The sequence below is a fragment of the Myripristis murdjan genome, chromosome 19, assembly GCF_902150065.1.
Source record: "Myripristis murdjan chromosome 19, fMyrMur1.1, whole genome shotgun sequence".
Classification (NCBI taxonomy): domain Eukaryota; kingdom Metazoa; phylum Chordata; class Actinopteri; order Holocentriformes; family Holocentridae; genus Myripristis; species Myripristis murdjan.
Window position 1 is genome coordinate 13,509,756 of NC_043998.1, and position 18,472 is coordinate 13,528,227.

The window sequence follows — 18,472 nt, forward strand, 5'->3', positions numbered from 1 at the left end:
TCACGAGGGCTGCTTTAGTGAAACAAATCTGCTGTTCCAACACATACCATGCTCTATAAATGCTGTCCTTATCTCTTGAGATGAAAGTCGTGTCTGGGTCATCTGTCACACTATTCACAGCTGCAGATGTTCAGCTGCCTGGCACTTCACTGTTAAGTGTGAAACCTCTGTGGCTGGAAATCAAAGCGTCAAGCATGCCATACCTGGCTAATGTAAGCCTCCTAGTGCTAATCATCAAAATTAGAGTAGATCAATAGTTAAAGAGTTTTTTTTACATACATCCTTTACACAGCTCTTAATTTATTTGCTGGGCTTGTTTTTGCTGCTTAAGATAAACTGACATGTAGCTGCTCTGTATTGTCAACCCTAAGGATTGTATATGCTGAGACGCATAGCTGAGCTTTTCCATCACCAGGAATGTATTTTGTGGCTGCAATTTCCCTCAGAAGCAGATAGCCCGATGTACTGCGGGTGTGATCATCTGCAACGCCCAGAGCCGAGGCCAGTCAGCCTCACAGAGAGACGCTGGTCACTGAATCATGTGACAGGATGCCAGAGAGCGCAGAGGCATGCCGTTCCCTGATCGAACTGGAAAGACACGATAAGAGCTGGGAAAGATTATGTGCAGCACGGCACGGCATGAATTATTAAAATACCTCACCATACATGTTAAACACATTAAGAGAGCGTTACATCCCTCTCTAAATATATATCTCTCTGTCTCTCTCGTGCGCACAGCCATATTATAGTGTTTGCATGAGCACTACACACACTTACCACCTCACAGAGTCTTGCAGGCTAAATTAGCTTCTACCAGTCAGTGGAGCAGCACTAGTTAAAATTACATTTTCATTAAGGCAAGCTCTTGAGCTCAGAGTCTCAGAGCACACTGATGCTATAAAATATATCACAGTGAGGCGTGTGTGTGTGTGTGTGTCTGCATATATGTTTGTGCATGTGATCTAATTTCTGCTGCCACTCATTGCCTGTGAATGCTTCCATTTACAAGCTGTGCATTGCTGTGGCGTGCCCACAAATTTGTATTTTGTAGTCATGCGTGTGAGTGTATGTGTGTGTGGGCGGGGGGGTGCACAAAGACATAACTCGGGGGCCCTGTTGTCCACAGGCCTTGTGTGTGTGCGTGCAAACTGTACAACATATGTTGAAAGTTGGGGCTAGGATTTGTTCTGCGTCAGTGGGCAGCTCATGTTAAAACAACAGGGAGAAGAGCCAACAGATGCCATGATATTCTATAGGATTAGATCATGGACAAATGAACAGCAAACGGCCTCACTCGCTGCTTTTAATGAAAGAGAAAAAGGCCATTAGTGGGGGGAGCAGGGGTACTAATACCCTAAAGTGTCTTTACTAAAATGCCTTTTGTTTTGTACATTTCATACTTTTATCATAGTGCTCTGGCGGTCAAGCAGCGGTTGACTGGAAACCGCACACAAGCCAGGCTTTCTCAAAAATATATTACAGCTGTCATGTTATCTGAGAAAATAGCCTAGAACTGAAATTTGGCGAGATTTTCAAAACTTGTAATATTGCCCCTATGCAGTACACTGACTCCAGTATAAAAACATAGGTATAAAAACATAGGTAGTAAGAATAATCAGCATGCAGAAGGCATTGCAGCGGGTTTCAAGACAGAAAAGAAAAGAAAGAAAATGAAAAAAACAATGAGCAGGAAAAATAAAAAATAAGTAAATAAGAGTACTATATAGAATGCTGCAGGTAATTAAGTGTGCACAACACAGTATGCCACCACTCTACAGAAGTGTTGTTATGGCTGAATAATTTATGACCACTGTACAGCAGTTGTATTTGCAGCCGTACATTTATATTGTACCTGTGAGCTAATACCCCCCCCCCCCCCCCCCCCCCCCCCCCCCCCTCCGGAACACTCTTCACCTCTCCTCAAAACTTTATTAAGTCAACATTTCGGTGTTTACAAATGCGACGTTGACTTAATGAAGCATTAAGCAGAAGTGAGGAGCGTGTTGGAGTCCTCATGTCTTTCAGAAGTGTAACGTTGTAATGTAACAAGTTGAAATTAAAGGTAACATTTCCTGACACATGTGAAAGTTTGGTTAATGACAGCCTGTTCACACTGTCAGGTCAGTGCCCATGGCCCATATTTGCAATAAGGAATGTGTCCGATAATTGACTAGTGAATGATTTTGTGGCAGTGTTTAGTTGTGGATGAGTGGACATCGATGTTTGTCATAGCTGGAATAATGGTGGTGGGGGGGAAATGGACGTGGGGGGGAGGAAGGGGTCACACCATGTGCAAATAGCCCATAATTCCTAGCTACGCCCCTGCCTGAAACTATAAAGTATGCCAGTGTTGAGTATTTGTGGGACTGGGCTGTACCACGGGATTCATTACTACATGTTTACTGCATTCCCTAATCAGAGTTGGCGCTTCTCTGCTCAGTTTACACACCACTGAGCAGACAGGGTCTGGCCTCAAAATGGGTATAAATCAGCGACAGGCTTGAAATCCAGAGTGTTTTTATTGCTCATGGGTCTATTTTTAGCGCGGTCGTATAGCTGGACGGAGAAGTGGAAAGAACACAGAAGCAGAAACTGGCTGACAGCAATAGGCTGAAGTCAGGTTGCTGCTGGACGCTCGCCATAAATTTTAACACTCAGCTTCCTCGCCGTCGCTTCTTAACAACACTGCACTGCCGTAGTGAAGAGACAGAATCAAAGTGCGCTGGGTAAATAGTCGCTCTGGGCTCCTGCGAGGTTCGCTCGGCCATATCTCCTGTGTGAGAGGGCTGATTACCTCGCTGATTCTGTCTGTCAATCAACACTCTTCCCTCTATCTGACTGTGGGAAAAGCTGAATGGGAAAGCCCTTTCCTTCAATTCTTCTATTCTGTTTGGACTTGAAGTGTGCATGTGTGTGTGCGTTTGTGTGTGACACACAGGGCTATTATAATAACAAGTAATCATGAATGTGCACCTTGCCTTTGCGATTGTTCTAACGCCAGAGAATACGCGCCTGTGTTTTGCAGTCGTCCTCTCAAGCTTAATGGGCATCTCCCGGGACACAGTCATTATCAGTTTCACCCCCACAGGCCTGGAACTAAACCAGCGGTGGTTTCAGAGAACTTGAACCAACATATTAGCGGTTGCACCAAGTTCTCTCAATCTGAGAGAGGATTTGTTGGTGTGAGGCGGGCACCATCTTTGTTGTGGCTGTAGGGGGAGTGTGTGGGAGGACATCAGACGGTCGCTGGGTGCCAGCTGTGGGCGCCCTGTACGTACATGTCTTTCATCCGGCTTAAAGCAGTTGGTGCAGAATGGCTGGTCAGGAACAACGCGAAGGCCGAACATCTGTTCCTCCCTCTCTACCTGTATGCTGCGTCTGTCTGGAGTCAACCTGTAGATGGACAGTGTGCATGTCGTGGACTTTTCCTAGGTCAAATGCATTTGCTTGAGAATGAAAAGCACGAAAAGCCAAAGACACCACAGCAACTTGAGTTTCCGTCAGAACTCTTTCCTCTGATGAAAACTCCTTCTTCCTGTGCTATAAAAATGTGAAATTGCACATCAAATCCTGCGAGTGAATATCTGCTGATTATAGTCTTTATCTTATGATGATAGTTTTTTAGCTGACCACTTTATTCTTTAACTGATTGCAGACTCTGGCATCCTTCCTTTCTTCTTTCCATATGCAACAGAATAGCTGCACAACAAATCAGGCGATTGAATATCAGTTTCTCACAGTTTTTTAGCCGGCCACTTGGTGATGGTTGTGTCTTATTTAAAATCTGGCTAGTTGCATGTCAACAAGGGATTGCTGATGACAGATAATCTGTATCGGATCAGTTTATCTTCTGCAGGGTGAAGCAAGGCTGCATTAAGTGATTTCTGTCAACAGTGATTGTGAATGTTCCGGCCTGTGTTGGAAAATGAGCAAATTTATCATCAGACACACATATTCCCATGACCCACACTACAGTTCCTGCAAGCCTTGCCAGCTCCTGACCAATCATGCAGTCAAAACAACTCTCAGGCTTGTTCCACTCTCAGTCTCTCCTCATCTAACAAGCCTCCCTGATGACATGTTAAAGGAATACGCCAACATTTTGGGCAAAATACCCTTTTTCTGACTTACCCAGACTGAGACAAGATGTTCAGTACCATTTTCACAATTGTACGTGGTACAGAGGTGCTATGTATTTCAGATACACATGATACACTGTAAATAAGACAGCTGTGGAGCTGCTGTATGGTTTATTTTTTCACTTTGAGGGAGCCATGCTAATGACTCCCATAGATTTCAAGTCTTTGTGCTAAGCTAACACCAAATGCTACCCATAGGCACCAAACCACTGCACGAACAGAGGTGAAAATGGGATCGAACATCTTGTCTCAGTCTGGGTAAGTCGGAAAATTTTGCCCAAAATGTTGGAGTACTCCTTTAAACTGCTCTGCGTTCCATAACATCTCAGAGCATTAAAGCCTGCATGCCTGTTTCAAATAAATTGAAGCTTTCGGTCTAAGTCTGATCCACTGTTTTCTCAAGCATTCCTCCGCCTGCCATGGGCGAGATTCCTCCACAAAACCTATTTCTTTTGTACGTCGATGCACTCGCAGTCTCTCCAGGAGCTTCTGCTTCGACCTTACAGGCCCCCAGCCGGGCTGCATAATTCAGCTTAAAGGGAGATTTGGAAAAGAACAGAATTCATTTTGACTCTGTAGATTATGTGGTTTGTGGCACAACATTAGAAGATTATATGCATATTACAGCGCATGGAAAAAGGCCGACAGACACACACGCACACACACACACACACACACACACACACACACAGTCAGGGGCTGCACGTTAATGGCAGCATTGTTGCGTGATGTGGAGGGATTGAGGGGGAACTTGTAAAGTACGGCAGCGTTTAAGTGTTAAGAGAGCGAGTGAGCGTGACTACATATGGGCCTGATTAGGAGAGAGACTGGGAGGTTTCTCAAAGTGTTCCCATCACCATGGTAGTGTGTGTGTGCGTGTGTGTTTGAGCGTCGACACTTCTGCCGTTTGTCTGCCCCGGCGAAACACTACATTTTTGTGCCGTCGTGACGAAGTGGAGGTGTGTTTTGCTTGGGATTATTACTGCTCCGCGTTGTCCTGTTGAGGAAGATTGAGAGAGCCGGCTGCGGCAAAAAGGGGGATGTCAAATTAAATAAGGTAGAATGAGAGGGTTAGATGAAGACGGCGGGTGCAGAGCGGCACTACGCTTGAGTAATGCACACCTAATTTCAGTGGAAGGCGAACCAAGTGAAAACAGAGGCTGGCTAACTATGCAGGCACTACAGGGAGGGATTGAGAGCAGCTGGGGGATAAAGGACTTGTGTTTCTTGGCACGGTGTGGTCAGCAGCACCGGCCTCTGGAGCCTCCTGGCTTCTGCCCCGATAGGAAAGCAGAGCCTCTCTCTGACGCCCACCTCGTTCTCACCTTACTAAAATGTCCTGGCATTCTTTCGGGCATCTTTTCACTCTTTTCCCCCCCAGCTCTTTGTGTATTTGCTCTTGTGCTCTGCTCTGTTTTGAATAGACTTGTTTAACCGCGGGACTGGCTCCGCTAGAAAGTCTTGGGTCAAGGCATTCAAACAGGGAGCAGGCAGCCATGGGACAGGTTGATATTTAACATGCTCTTTTAGGAAGTACACGGCGCGTTGAGCCAACACCAAGAGACGATCACAAGATAGAGTCCGCGGCCTGTTGTTTCGATCAAAGGTCACGTTTGTCTCGTCCTGACGGGGATCAGGGTGGTCTGCCAAAGTCAGTGTTGTTGTGGGCAGGCGGACAAACATCACACGAACATCCTGAACCTCCAGGCATGAGCTGGAACTGCTCCCATTCAATAGAGCTGCACACTCAAAGGATAATACCCATGTTTTTTTTTTTTTTTTTTTTTTGTGTGTGTGTGTGTCAGTCATCCTTCAGTGCAGCTGAAGTTATCAGAGCTCATGTTCCTCCTCTCAGAAGCTTTTCGCTGCCATTCATTTGGCACAGTAAGAAAACAACTTCCACAGAGCCAAATAATCCATCAAAGAGACAAGAAGTCTTCATTTGTTTTGTTTTTTTCCACTCTCTGTTTTATAGTCACTTCTTGTACCCGAGAGTGTTGAGTGTTTTCATATCAGCGCTGCATTACGTCTCCCTGTGCTTTTTGACAGTCACCTGACATCCGCAGGGAGAAATGAAAGCCCCCGCTAGGAAATAATCCCTTAAAAACATGTCACCTCACAGTCTTAATTGTCAAATCCTCGTCTTCTTAGTTATGGGTCAATGCCGGGACAATAGTTCATTTCACGTTACATTTAATACCATAAAGTGTTTATTTTAATGTCATGTTGAAATGACAACATGACATTACGTTGCATTATTATACCGTATATGATATGCAATGACAATAAAGATCTATCTATCTATCTATCTATCTAAATGAACTAGGGATTTTTTTCAACTTTTCCATAAATGCCTGAAAATCTAAATTCAGATTTTGTTTCATTATACCATATAAATACCATAGACAATGTAAATTTAATTGCAGTGTCATACTAATTTTGTGGGCATGAACACAAATTTGACCTGATACAATAATGCGTCTCCTGTTAAATAAACCTGCTTTTCTCTCCCTAAATGATCTCCCATTGGTTTTGAATGCATTATGTCCTGCCCCAACATCCTGCATCTCCTGGAAATACATCCAATTAAGGAAGTAAGACGTTCTCAAAAAGCTGTGTGACTAAAAAAAAAAAAAAAAAAAAAAGCAGTGAAACACAAGTAAATTTTATAAAATCAAATTACATATGGTATGCATTGTAGAATGATTGGGGTAAATGTTAAACTACGGGCTGTTAGAAGTAAACAAGCTTTGAGTGTGAATGATATTGGTGTTCTTCTCTATATAGAGCTCTTTTTTTTTTGCTGCATTTCACATATTTGAGCCCTGTGGGAGCATGGGAAGCAAACACGCAGGCGGTTTCAGCTTCTCTTTAGGTTCTGTGTGAAACCTGGATGATCCTGGAAGGTGCGCCGCGGTGAGTGAACGAGGATGCTGTGGAGGAAGCAGCTTGGCCCGGGCTCAGTCTCTGTAAAAGTCCCTGATCCCGCCCGAATCATGCCAGAAGAAACAGCATCGGTCTCCTTCATTCTCAGGCCTATCAAATCATCAGATTATGGTTACTTTGGCTGCGAGCATATGGCAGCGGAAGCCCTCAGATCCTGCCGGCGGTGTTCATCAAATCAGATGTTGACATAGTGCTGATTCTGAGCAGCTGTGTGATATAAGGAGGAGGTCGTGCGTAGACCACCTCCAACGCAAGCATGCATCCACACACACACACACACACACATACACACACACACACACACACGGCAGGGGGTCTCTGCCCAAAACTGCAGATTAACCAGTGCAATCAGTGTATTGGCAGTTCATCCCTCGAGCCCTAAATTCTTCCCCAGACCCCAGAGGTAGTTAAAAGCGGCATATTAGCTTCCCAAATCTCTCTTCTCACGCAAAAGGCAGGGCTGTTATTACTGTATGTTGCAGACTAGAGCGTGATCTTCCCTTATGCCTGGTTTTATAGGACCAGATTTATCACATGAGGTCAAGCTCAAGGTATACTTCATCCATACAAAACAAATAATGGAAATTACTAGCCTGTATCATAGTATTAAATAAATATTAATACGAATGCATACAGTAAATCTCAGATCATTCACACAAATGCTCTGGCATACAGGGAATGGATGAATTTCTGTGTTCCCAGCAGCAGCAGTAACAGTTTATTTGAAAGAAGTAGAAGAAGATCTGGGCTGAGCAGACGAAGAAAACGGTGCCAGAACAGAAACTCCGTTAAAATCCAAGGAGAAAGCTGTCACTGTCCCGCCCACACTGTTTGACTGACAGGTGATCTCTGCAAAATTCAGAAACACTACAGCAATGTACACTCAAAGATAACAGAAAAATAAAAAAGATGCAAGAATTTTGCTGATGACCACTTTAAAAGTGAAGCTAAAATGCCGTTTTGTGAGCCTCTCGCTTCTTCATTAAATGTGTTTCCTGCTGAAACGTGACGGTGTGGCAGGAAGTGATATGGGGGAACACATTTCAAAAGTGGAAACCAGTTGGAGATCAGCTATGGAAAGGCGGTTTTATTGGATGAGAGTGGCGTGGTTGTTGGAAAGCAAACCACATAAACATGGTTGTTCAAAAATGTTGTCATTTTATTGATTGAAATTTGTGTTCATGCCTACTGGTTCAGCATGACGTCCCCATTAAAAATGCACTGTTTTCCAGGATTTACAAGTAATGAGAATTTGGTATTAAAAATCTGTTATGCAGGTGAATTAAATGGGAAAATTTGCAAAAAAGGCAAAAAAGGAATTTTTCATTTCATTTACAGTTCAGGAGAGAAGAGAGGGCATTAAAGGTGTTGCTTAATTATTTCCCTCGTTTAATAATTGCCTGCTGTGTATGGGCTTGTAGCAGGCTGCTCATTACACATGCATATACACTGCTGTGTGCCTGACCCCTCACCCTCAGCCCACCGCTGTGTCATAACCTGCTTGTCCTCCACTTGGCCCCCGGCGACTTCCTGACATTCCTGCGTCGTGGCTCAGCGCCACAACGCTTCTCCAGATAGCCACAGCTAGACTCCATCTGCTGTTACTGTCACTCCCGCCACCGCCAGCGCGTCGTCAGTCAACACCGAGCCAAAGTAGGTTAAAGTCAGGGAGCGGCTGGACGGCGGCAACATCTGTGCGCACGCTGTTACACATCGCACTTCCTCTGTAATAGTCGTATTGGGTTTAAAGAGCGGTGGGGAGGGGAGTGTGTGGGATTAGTGCCAGCTGGTGTTGCAGTGTGTGTGTGCCTGGTGTGCATGCGCTCATGCGCCCATACATGCACATGTCTGTATATATGACCCGGGCTGTAATGCAGGGCGTGTGTTAGACCACCGTTACAGGGATTTGGAGAAGCGGGCTCCAGATTTGGAGCTTGGATCCAGAGGAAGTTCATGGCTTCGCTGCCTGCATGTGTCCCTGTGTGTTGCATGGCCAACATGGTCGCCTCTTTCTGAGTTTCGCCACTTCAAAAGACCTTACAGCAGTTAAAGCCACCAGTGTTAGACCAAAGGATCCGGCCAATATCCCGCTCTTGGTCACACGAGTCGGTGCTCGGCAGACGTGCCAAGGTTCACCCACTAATTTGTGACTCGTGTAGATACAATACAAGACACGCTCTACATTCTAACCTCAGTGTGCATTTCAGTTTGCAACACACCAGTTAACCTGGAGATAAAATATGCAAATGAAAATAATGTCACTCAACTTTTTTTTTTTTTTTTTAGCAGGTATTTCCTGGTTCCCTGGTGGAAGAAAAACAAAAATCCCCTCTGCAAAGCCCACTTTCTTGGTTTCAGTACATGAGGTTTCAATGCCCATAAAGCCTCTGGGTTCAGTGGGTGGCCTGGAAAGTTGTTAGGTTTGGGTGCGAGGAACGGCCAGGGATTTAGTCCTAAAACTAGATTTTGAGGGATTTGTTTTTTGGGAGCGCTGGGAGGGGCAGGGGGTGGTGAGGGATTACGGGAGCCTCTTGTTCTGTGGTGCACATGTTGGAGTTTAAACCCTCTGGCACCGGCTTTGCACCCTCTCAACCCGGCAACGTTTGAGCTCTCATATCGTAGCTCTGCGTTAGTGGTCATAGACTGAAACCGGGTGACATTTGGTTCATTTGGTTGAGGGACTGTGATTGTTTTATCATCACAGGAACCCAGGATCACTGTTACTAGGGTCTGTCCTCGTCCATTGAATTCTAAAGGTTGCATAAGGACGTGCAGATATTTTAGTCAGTGCCTCCCAAACCACATCTAGCCCGCTACAGGCAGATCTGACACTGGTGCTCCACCCAAACTCCTGATTTACTGTGGAGCAATGACTCACCCCATAATTGATTTTAGTGGATTATCATCCAAGCGTAGTTCTGTTTAGTTTGAGCCAATATGGTGGTAGTGACCTGCACTGTCCCAGTCACTCCCACTCCCTCTGTGTCTGCTGACTGAAGACACTCAGCTCATTTCCTGGGTGAGTCATGAAGGGTCACCGGGGGAAATGTGTTAATAATGTAATTGGTGACTAATGTAATTGGTGGACCGCCTTTGTTGAAACGCCCGCCACCACTAAACAAGATTATCAGTGGACCAGAGATGTTATTGCTTCTTCTGTCGTCCTCTGGATCATCAGATGGCTGATGTCCAAGCCATATATTAGATCGAGTAAAAGAGGCCTGGTTTTGGAGGATGATGGTAAGGCTTTGTGATTCACAATAGCCTGGCTGTTTTTAAAGGGAGCACCCATGATTTCTCATTCAATTTATAGTGAATCAAGATCGCAATCAGGCACATTACTCCTGCCGGGGGATGTTTCCATTAGCTAATGTGCAGCCTCAGGCACCTGATGAAACACCGAGCTGTGCACATCACCGTGAGTAAGTCTTCATAATACTGAAACTAAATATTGCACCGTGAAACGAAACTCTGCTGTTTCCGACAAATCCTTGCTGCAAAAAGTCAGCGGTGACTAATACGAGTGCGGGATTCCCCCGGTGTAATTGTATTGGTTCTTTCATTTTTTGGTCTTGCGTATGTGTGACATGCAGTGTCTGACACATGGCTGCTTGAAGCTTGGGGATGCTTTGGCCTGTTGGTGGCGCTGTGGTGGGCCAATCAGTTCCATTTTGTGAAGGCTAGATATCAATGTGAAAATGCGTCATTCCCCCAAGGTTCATCAAATTTGACCCAGAGGTGTGTGAGATTTTAAGCATGAAGCTTAGGACCCTCTTGCCCTGGTGGTGGCGTTGTGGTGGGCCAGTCAGTTTTATATTCAAACTTTTGGTTACCAGTGTCAAAATCCCTCATTCCCCCAAGAACAAATAAATAATTCAGTAAATGTATAAGTAAATTCATAAAGCTGAAATAATTGACATTTCAACTGTGCTTCTTTCCTCCATCATTACTCCTTGATACTGCTACAAGAAGTGTGAAGTGGTCATTTTCATACATATATCATATGACACTTGATGTAAATTTGGCAGAAAAAGGGAAATTATATTTGATCGGGTCCTTTGATCCTGATCACTTAAAGATGCTTGAATTGGGCCTTGATACTGATCTTTAAAATCGACTCAGCAAGGCCCTAATTACGACAAAATTTCAACAGAAAATAGTGTGCAGATGTGTGCAGATTATAGGCAAAGCGCTCTGCGAAACAGTCAACAGCCTCGCAGACTTGGCAGAGAAACTTTTCAACGGCACTAACTCGCTTTAAAGCTGCAGTGGCAGTGCTCGCCCTTTTTGCATAAGTGTATTGAGGTAGCCTGAGGTTAGAGGGGCTAATTAACGTCTTTATTTTTAAGCTGGATTCCACTCGCAGTCATTGTGCATTCACATCCTGCTCTGTTGTCTGTTACAAAAGCACGACTCACTCAGAGGAAATCCCTCAGCTGTTTACCTGACCCTCAACACAGCACTACTGTAGTGTGGTGCTCACAGTTACATAACCATATCAAGAATAGACTTTTGTCTCTGCATTAATGTGGATGCCAGCTATCACAATACTTGGAAACTCTTTTACAAGCTGTCAAATTAAAACTGGACTGAATGCTTTCTTCCTGAGCCCTGTGGCCATATTTCACTTTAATTGGCACTGCTTTTCGCCTTCAAGGAAAATAAATTTTCGTGGTAATATATCTTTCCTTTTGCAACTTGTAGGCATGAACCTGTGACTGATATTAGATGTGTCATTTTCCTGTTGAGCGATTTGGCGCGCGTCTGTGCCTCTAAGATGGCTTAATGAGGCAAAATCACATAACTCTGTTCCTGCTGGTAGTTTCAGGAAGATGGAGGAAATTGGGAAATGAAGTGGGAGGAAGGAAAATGAAATGGAGAGAGAGGAAACGGGGGAAAAGATTGAGATAGAAAAAGAGAATGAGAGAGGGTGGAAGAAACAGTGAAAAGCGAGCGCGAGTGAGCGTCCCTTTTCAGCTCGGAGCTCTAAAACCCTCATGAACGGGGAATCAGGGTCGAAGGCTGTGTTGAATTACCAAATTCACTTTTAATGAAAGGAAACTTAATCTGGATTGGTTTTATTAATAGAATATTCCCCTGAGCCAAGTGGAGAATGAGGCAGGGAGGGAGGAGGAAACACTTTCAAGTGGAATAATTAAGACCCTTCGCCTTCTCTCTTTTCTCTGGTTAATTAAGACAAACACGCTGCCTCTTGATATGTGTTGCTCCAGCTCCACGAGGTGAAACAGTCCGTGTAGCAGCAGCAGAGCAGCGCCCGAGTCTCTTCACAGTCTAAGAAAATGACAAAACGAGCAATCTCCAGGCTGATTTTTCCTCGCTGATGCAAACTCTATGACATCATGTGGGTATTGGATTAGATCTGGGGTTTGCAAACACTTCCCCTCTTTGGCTGCTTTCATCGATGGTACATCTGCAGAAATCCTATCGTTTGCCTTTGATCTCTTTTTTTTTTCCTCTTGCGCGGGGCGAGCGAGAGCTGTATGGCAACAGTGATGTGAGCTTGGTCTGCTGATTGTTGAGGTCTGATGCATGCCTCTGCTCTGTGTTTCAGTGCCTGAGGATCTGTCCCTGGAGGAGAGGGATGAACTGTCAAACATCCGACGCAGGAAGAGAGAGCTGCTCGACGATATTGAGGTGTGTGTGTGTGTGTGTGTGTGTGTGCATACGTGCTGTATTTATGTGTGCGATATCACGCTCGCTCTTCGTCTCAGGAGCTAGGGATGCCTCCAAGGACTTGTAATGTGTTGATGCACTTGTTTTATCTTAATCATTTTCATGCAGCTCATTTGTAACAGAGAACTTGTTTAGACCCACTCTGCCCCGCAAAGCCTGAAAGCAGGAATTGTTTGAATTGTGAAACTGAGAAAAAAGGACTTCAGTGTTCATTTAGAAGTGAGCTGTAAATCATTTAAAACCTTATATGGGTGTAATTCTGGTGATATAAAGACAAAACTGTCAGAACCCTTATACCGCATGAAAGGTAATTAGGACTACTGCTGTTTGCTTTTGAAAGACAGCACATATTGACATGCTGTAAGTGATGCAAATTGAGATGGCTACGCCCTATCGCGCCCACTTCACTCATAAAATTCAATTAAATTTTCCGTCACTCAGTTTGCGTTCTCGGTGCCATTTCACGGTGTAAAGATGGTGTAAAGCACAAATGTCCCAGTTTGCTTAATGAAAGAAACCCAGCCGCAGGAAGCCAACTCTGCCTTCTCTCTGTTTCTTTGTCTCTGTCAGAGGTTGAAGTTTGAGATCGCTGAAGTCATGACGGAGATCGAGCAGCTGACGTGTGTTGGAGAGAGGTAAGTCGACCACCACCGGCTGATAGGTCACATATCAGTGAAGCATGCTGCATACAGCTTGCCTGGGCGTACATGTGATGCTTGCATTTCTAATATGTCTATAATACCTTTTTTATCAATTAATTAATACTTTGAGAAATGTGTAGGGCTGGTGAACAGGTCCATATTTCAGTATGATATATTGGTCCGTTTGTTTTCATAATGACTAATTAAACATTTTTTTCCCCAAAGTTTGGCATTTACCATCAGCGTCATGTAACAATTAAAAAGGAATGTGCCTCACATCTTTTTTCAGTTTTCATAGTAAATTAGTGCTTGTTGCTGATGCATTTTCTTGGCCATATGCACACCATATTTCATGAACTGGTCATATTTTTTAGGGATAAACCACATTGCTTGTGCTCCCTTTCATTGTTGTGGCTGTTTTTCCAGACAGTTTTTAGACTTCCTGCCTTCGTCGGGTCTTTGCATTTGCACACATGTTAGTTTTAACAGTCTACAGGAAAACAAGGCTGTTTTTGTTTTAAATGAAACCGAGGAACTGAAGGTATGCTGTGACCAGAGCAAGCAAGGTTCAAGTTTTGACTGAACACACCAACGTGAGCAAAACATTCCAGTGTCTGTATTGGTGGATTTTCAGTATTTCAGTGGATTTTCAGGGTCTACCTATGTGTTTTCTGTGTCTGTACAGAGACTTTGGCACAGTAGTAATCGAATCAAGTCTGAGGTGACCTGGCTAGACACAGACATCCTCCACCCAGTAGTTACAGGGTCTATAACTCAATCATAGTCAAAATACAGCAGGGCCGCCCTGTAGTAATCATTCATGGTGAATGTACAGTACATGCTTTCCATAGATAAATCATCATGTATCCACAGTGGGTGCTGTTTGAGGCCAGGACTCTTTATATGCTCTCATCTGTCAACTGGTTTGTACATCCACGTTCTAAATGTCTGCGTGTGTGATCTAGATTCAATTTTGGCATGAATGTACATTTAAAAGGTTAATGGGTTAAAGGGGATTTTGAGGTAGGCAATATCCTAATTAAATCTCCGCTCTTCTGTTCCAGCAAAACTTCGCAGAGAAACAAACAGATCGCCATGGGCAGGAAGAAATTCAACATGGATCCCAAAAAGGTAGTGTTTTATTTATTCCTGTAACGTCCTCATGGCCTCACCACAAAGCAACGCACCCTCCCGTCTTTCGCTAACCTTGAAATTAATGGGTTTCTGAGTCGGTGCGGAGAGCAATCCATTCCCTCCGATCAAATCCCGTCACTTTTGAGTTGTCCGTCCTTGATTGAGATAAACAGCCTGCTTTATCTGGTGTTCTCCTGTCCTCTGCAGGGGATCCAGTTCCTCCTGGAGAACGACCTCCTCCAGCACACTCCTGAAGACATCTCCCAGTTCCTCTACAAAGGCGAGGGCCTCAACAAGACTGTCATTGGAGACTACTTAGGCGAGCGGTAAGCCAAACCATCATTCAGGCTGCTGGAGAAATTGTTTTCCCTGCTGTCCCTTTCTGTCCTCCTTGTGGCAGATTTATGCCCCCTCGGTGATTAGAGCTGGAAATTACAGCCAGGATTTATTGATTGAAAGTGGGCGAACATGACTGGTTCCTCTCGCCCCCTAAACATGAATCTCTGAGGCAGCGTGGGTGTCTTGTCATAGTCCAGCCATGTGCGCATTTAACTGGTAATAAAGTGGCCACCCAGTTCCTCTCATCTCAGGCCAGACTGTCTGCAGGCATAGGAAGGCTTTAAAGCACTGTGCCTTCATGTTCTGTGACATTTTAAGGTAAATGAATGTCCAAGTAATTTCAAGCAAGTTCAGAACAGAAATGCCACGGTTATGACCGCTTAGCACCAAAGATGCCGGCAAAATGAAAAGAAACCAATGACCGCTCAAAAGGATACTGGATAAATGAAGCCTTTAGATGGGAAATTACTTTTACAACTGGAGCCCATATGTTTTAGTGATGAAATGTTGGTTATTGTTTTGTTTTTAAATCAGAAATTTAGCACAAATGTTCTTCAATGTCCCAATGTCCCAACTGAACATCTTCCCTTTATCCATGTCGGGCGTTGACTTTTAAAGATTGGAGCTTATTTGTCTTAGAGGTTTTAATTGATGCATAGGGCTTTGTAAGAAAAAGTCTTTGACTGACTAGAGTTTCGAATGTCCAACCCTTACGTTATCCCTTTATCCATGCAAGAAAACATATGGACATACAAAACCATATTGTCGAATATGTTGCCAACCTGGCATCAGTGTACAGATGAACCATTGTAGTCAGAGCTAAGATGAAACAATGAAAGACAACCCCCCCCCCCCCCCCCCCCCCCCCCCCCCCCCCCCCCCCTTTCTCTCCTGGTCCCCCTGTGCATCCATCCATCTGAATGGGGATGGATGGTGGGTGGGGGATGGGGACCCCGTTGTTAGAAGCGGTCTTTATTCAAGGAGGATCATCAAAGCACCCACCTACTCAGTGGAAATAGCAGTAAACACAGGTTGAAGGGTTACGCTCAGTAATTATCACTAATTGAGTTTATGCTGGGAGCTGGAACCTACCATTACATGCTGAGTAGCTTTCATAGAGAGAGGGGCAAACAGAAGGAGGGGGCAGGTGGGAAAGAAGGCTAATAGAAAAGAGAAAAATGACTGGAAGGAGGAGAGAGAGGAAGGAGGGATGGAGGCGGTGTGGGCAATCGAGTCTTAAATTACATTGTCAGACAGAGGCAGTGTCAGTGTTGAACTTCCTGTCTTTGTTTTGCCGCCGTTTCTCATTGTTACTGTACTTACAATTTACCTTTGTTTGTTAGGTACAATCCACTATTATCTCAGGAGCTCATTGAGATGTGTGCATGTGTGTCTTATTTCGATATTACAAACAACAGGCCATATGCAGGTACCTCCATATTAAATCAAACTATGGCAATAACCTGCCCGCGCGCCCCTTCTACTGACCTGCACAAACCTCTTAGGACTGGATTTAATTTGATTTGGGTGCAGGCAACAATATATGGTGCAATACAATCTGCACAAAAACAAGCAACAGGATTGGAAATACAAAGAAGCAAGCAGAACAATCCACAAGTCCCCCCCTCCCAAAAAAATCAAAGAATGTTATTGTAATCCAGCTTTGCTCCATATTTCCTTCTTCTAAAAGCAGCACTTTGGCAACTTTCACAAACTCTACGCTGAGTTTTTTTTTTTTTTCCACACAAAACACTCACTCCGAAAAGCTGTTTCCTTAGGTAGACGGCAACCAGATGAATGAAATACAAAGAGGATCAGGAACATGAACTTTGATGTTAAACAAACGAGATCAGAGAAGCTGTGACCGCGGCCCGAGAGCAGCTGTTGACATTTCCTCCAAAACCCCTTCGGTCGGTCAAACAAATCTCTGACCAAAAACGCCTGTGTGTGGGTTTGGTTTAGCTGTTTTTCATCATTCACATCGCCAAGTTTTCTACGTGCCTCGGGGTCAGGAAACTCTAGCATTGGCCAGCTGTTTAAATTGCTTCCAGACTCCACAGCTCTGCTTTGTGTATCAATAAGGGCAGAAATATGACAGGAATGCCGAGAAGCAGGAATCCAGGTTGGGAAATGCCTTCGCAGAGGAAATATGGTCTCCCACACCCTTCTTCTGGGTTCACACTGTGCTCCGAGATATCTTACATCTTCTCCCAGATGTTTTGATACCCCTGGATGGTCTTCCTATTTCTTTGAAAAAATGAAATGCCTCAAAGGAAGCATAATATTTTCTAATGGGAAATCTAGATTTTTCTCATCCTTCTCTTTCCCCCCTCCAGGGACGACTTCAACATCAAGGTGCTCCAGGCTTTCGTGGAGCTGCACGAGTTTGCGGACCTCAACCTCGTCCAAGCACTACGGTCAGCAGAATGATTCACATTCACATAGTATTATTATATTATTATATTATTATAATCACTATTATTATATTATTTTAAAAAAAAAAAACCTCATGGGTGATACAGACAAAATCAGATATCACAATATCTTTGACCAAATGAGTCATTAAGTATTGACACACATTAGGTTTTTGATAAAGAGTCATTACAAATGTGAATATGATGATCAAGCAGGAAGAGGCACACAACAGAAACGGCTGAAAAAGTCTAATAAGTTCAGAAATTTGCATCCATTTACTATAATGCAGCATTTAGAGCCAATTATGCCACATCACAGCATTAGGACAAACAAAATCCCAGACCATATCTATATCACAGGTCGATATGTTGCCCAGGCCCGTTCTTAATGATTATGCCTGTTAAAATAAAGGTCAAATCAAATAAATAAAATAAATAAAACTATTATATTCATGACAGCTGTGTAATCATATATGAATTTGCTCTGCTCTCCCTCGATCTTGCAGGCAGTTCCTGTGGAGTTTCCGTTTGCCAGGTGAAGCCCAGAAGATCGACCGAATGATGGAGGCGTTTGCCTCGCGGTACTGCCAGTGCAACCCAGGAGTGTTCCAGTCCACAGGTCAGACACGCAGCTGCGATGTGAAAGCTTTAGTGTCAAAAAAACTCGAGCCCACCAAGTCATTTTTTCTCATATTCAGTTCTAAGATATTGTTTTTTTTCCAAACAAGTGAAAAAATCTGACGAGGGGAAGGGATAATCCCACTTGTTTCCAGTGGTAATCAACTTGTTTCCAGAACTGTCTTGAATCAAGTGCCATTTTCTTGATGTTAGTGAGCTGGTCTGATTCTGAAACTGCATTGGCAGATTTTTGAAGAGGATTGTAAGACTGAATATGAGATGAAATGTCTTGATGGAGATTTTCTGCAGGTTCAACAGTGTGCTTGACCAACCTTGTACAATCAAAGTGTGAAAACCGACGTGTCGGATAACATTCATGCACTCAAGCCACATCTGCCAATACACTGCCTGAGGGTCTATAACAGAGTGCAGTGAGTGGTGGCCTGCTCTGTAATGCCTTTGAGTGTAATCATTACGCTATTAGAGGCACTGTAACTAAGACTCAATGAGGATTAACCCGATTACAGTTACTACAGATTCCAGCTGG

The 18,472-nt window shown here is 44.1% G+C and overlaps 1 protein-coding gene across 1 annotated transcript in view; it reads left to right on the forward strand.

Moving 5' to 3' along the window:
• Positions 1-18,472, forward strand: part of cyth3a (cytohesin 3a) — a 33,709-nt gene that overhangs the window by 3,144 nt on the left and 12,093 nt on the right. Inside the window, exons 2-7 of the mRNA XM_030077576.1 lie at positions 12,658-12,740; positions 13,350-13,414; positions 14,485-14,551; positions 14,762-14,880; positions 17,230-17,310; positions 17,814-17,926. Of these exons, the coding sequence (XP_029933436.1) occupies positions 12,658-12,740; positions 13,350-13,414; positions 14,485-14,551; positions 14,762-14,880; positions 17,230-17,310; positions 17,814-17,926 (528 nt within the window). The remainder of the gene's footprint in view (positions 1-12,657; positions 12,741-13,349; positions 13,415-14,484; positions 14,552-14,761; positions 14,881-17,229; positions 17,311-17,813; positions 17,927-18,472) is intronic.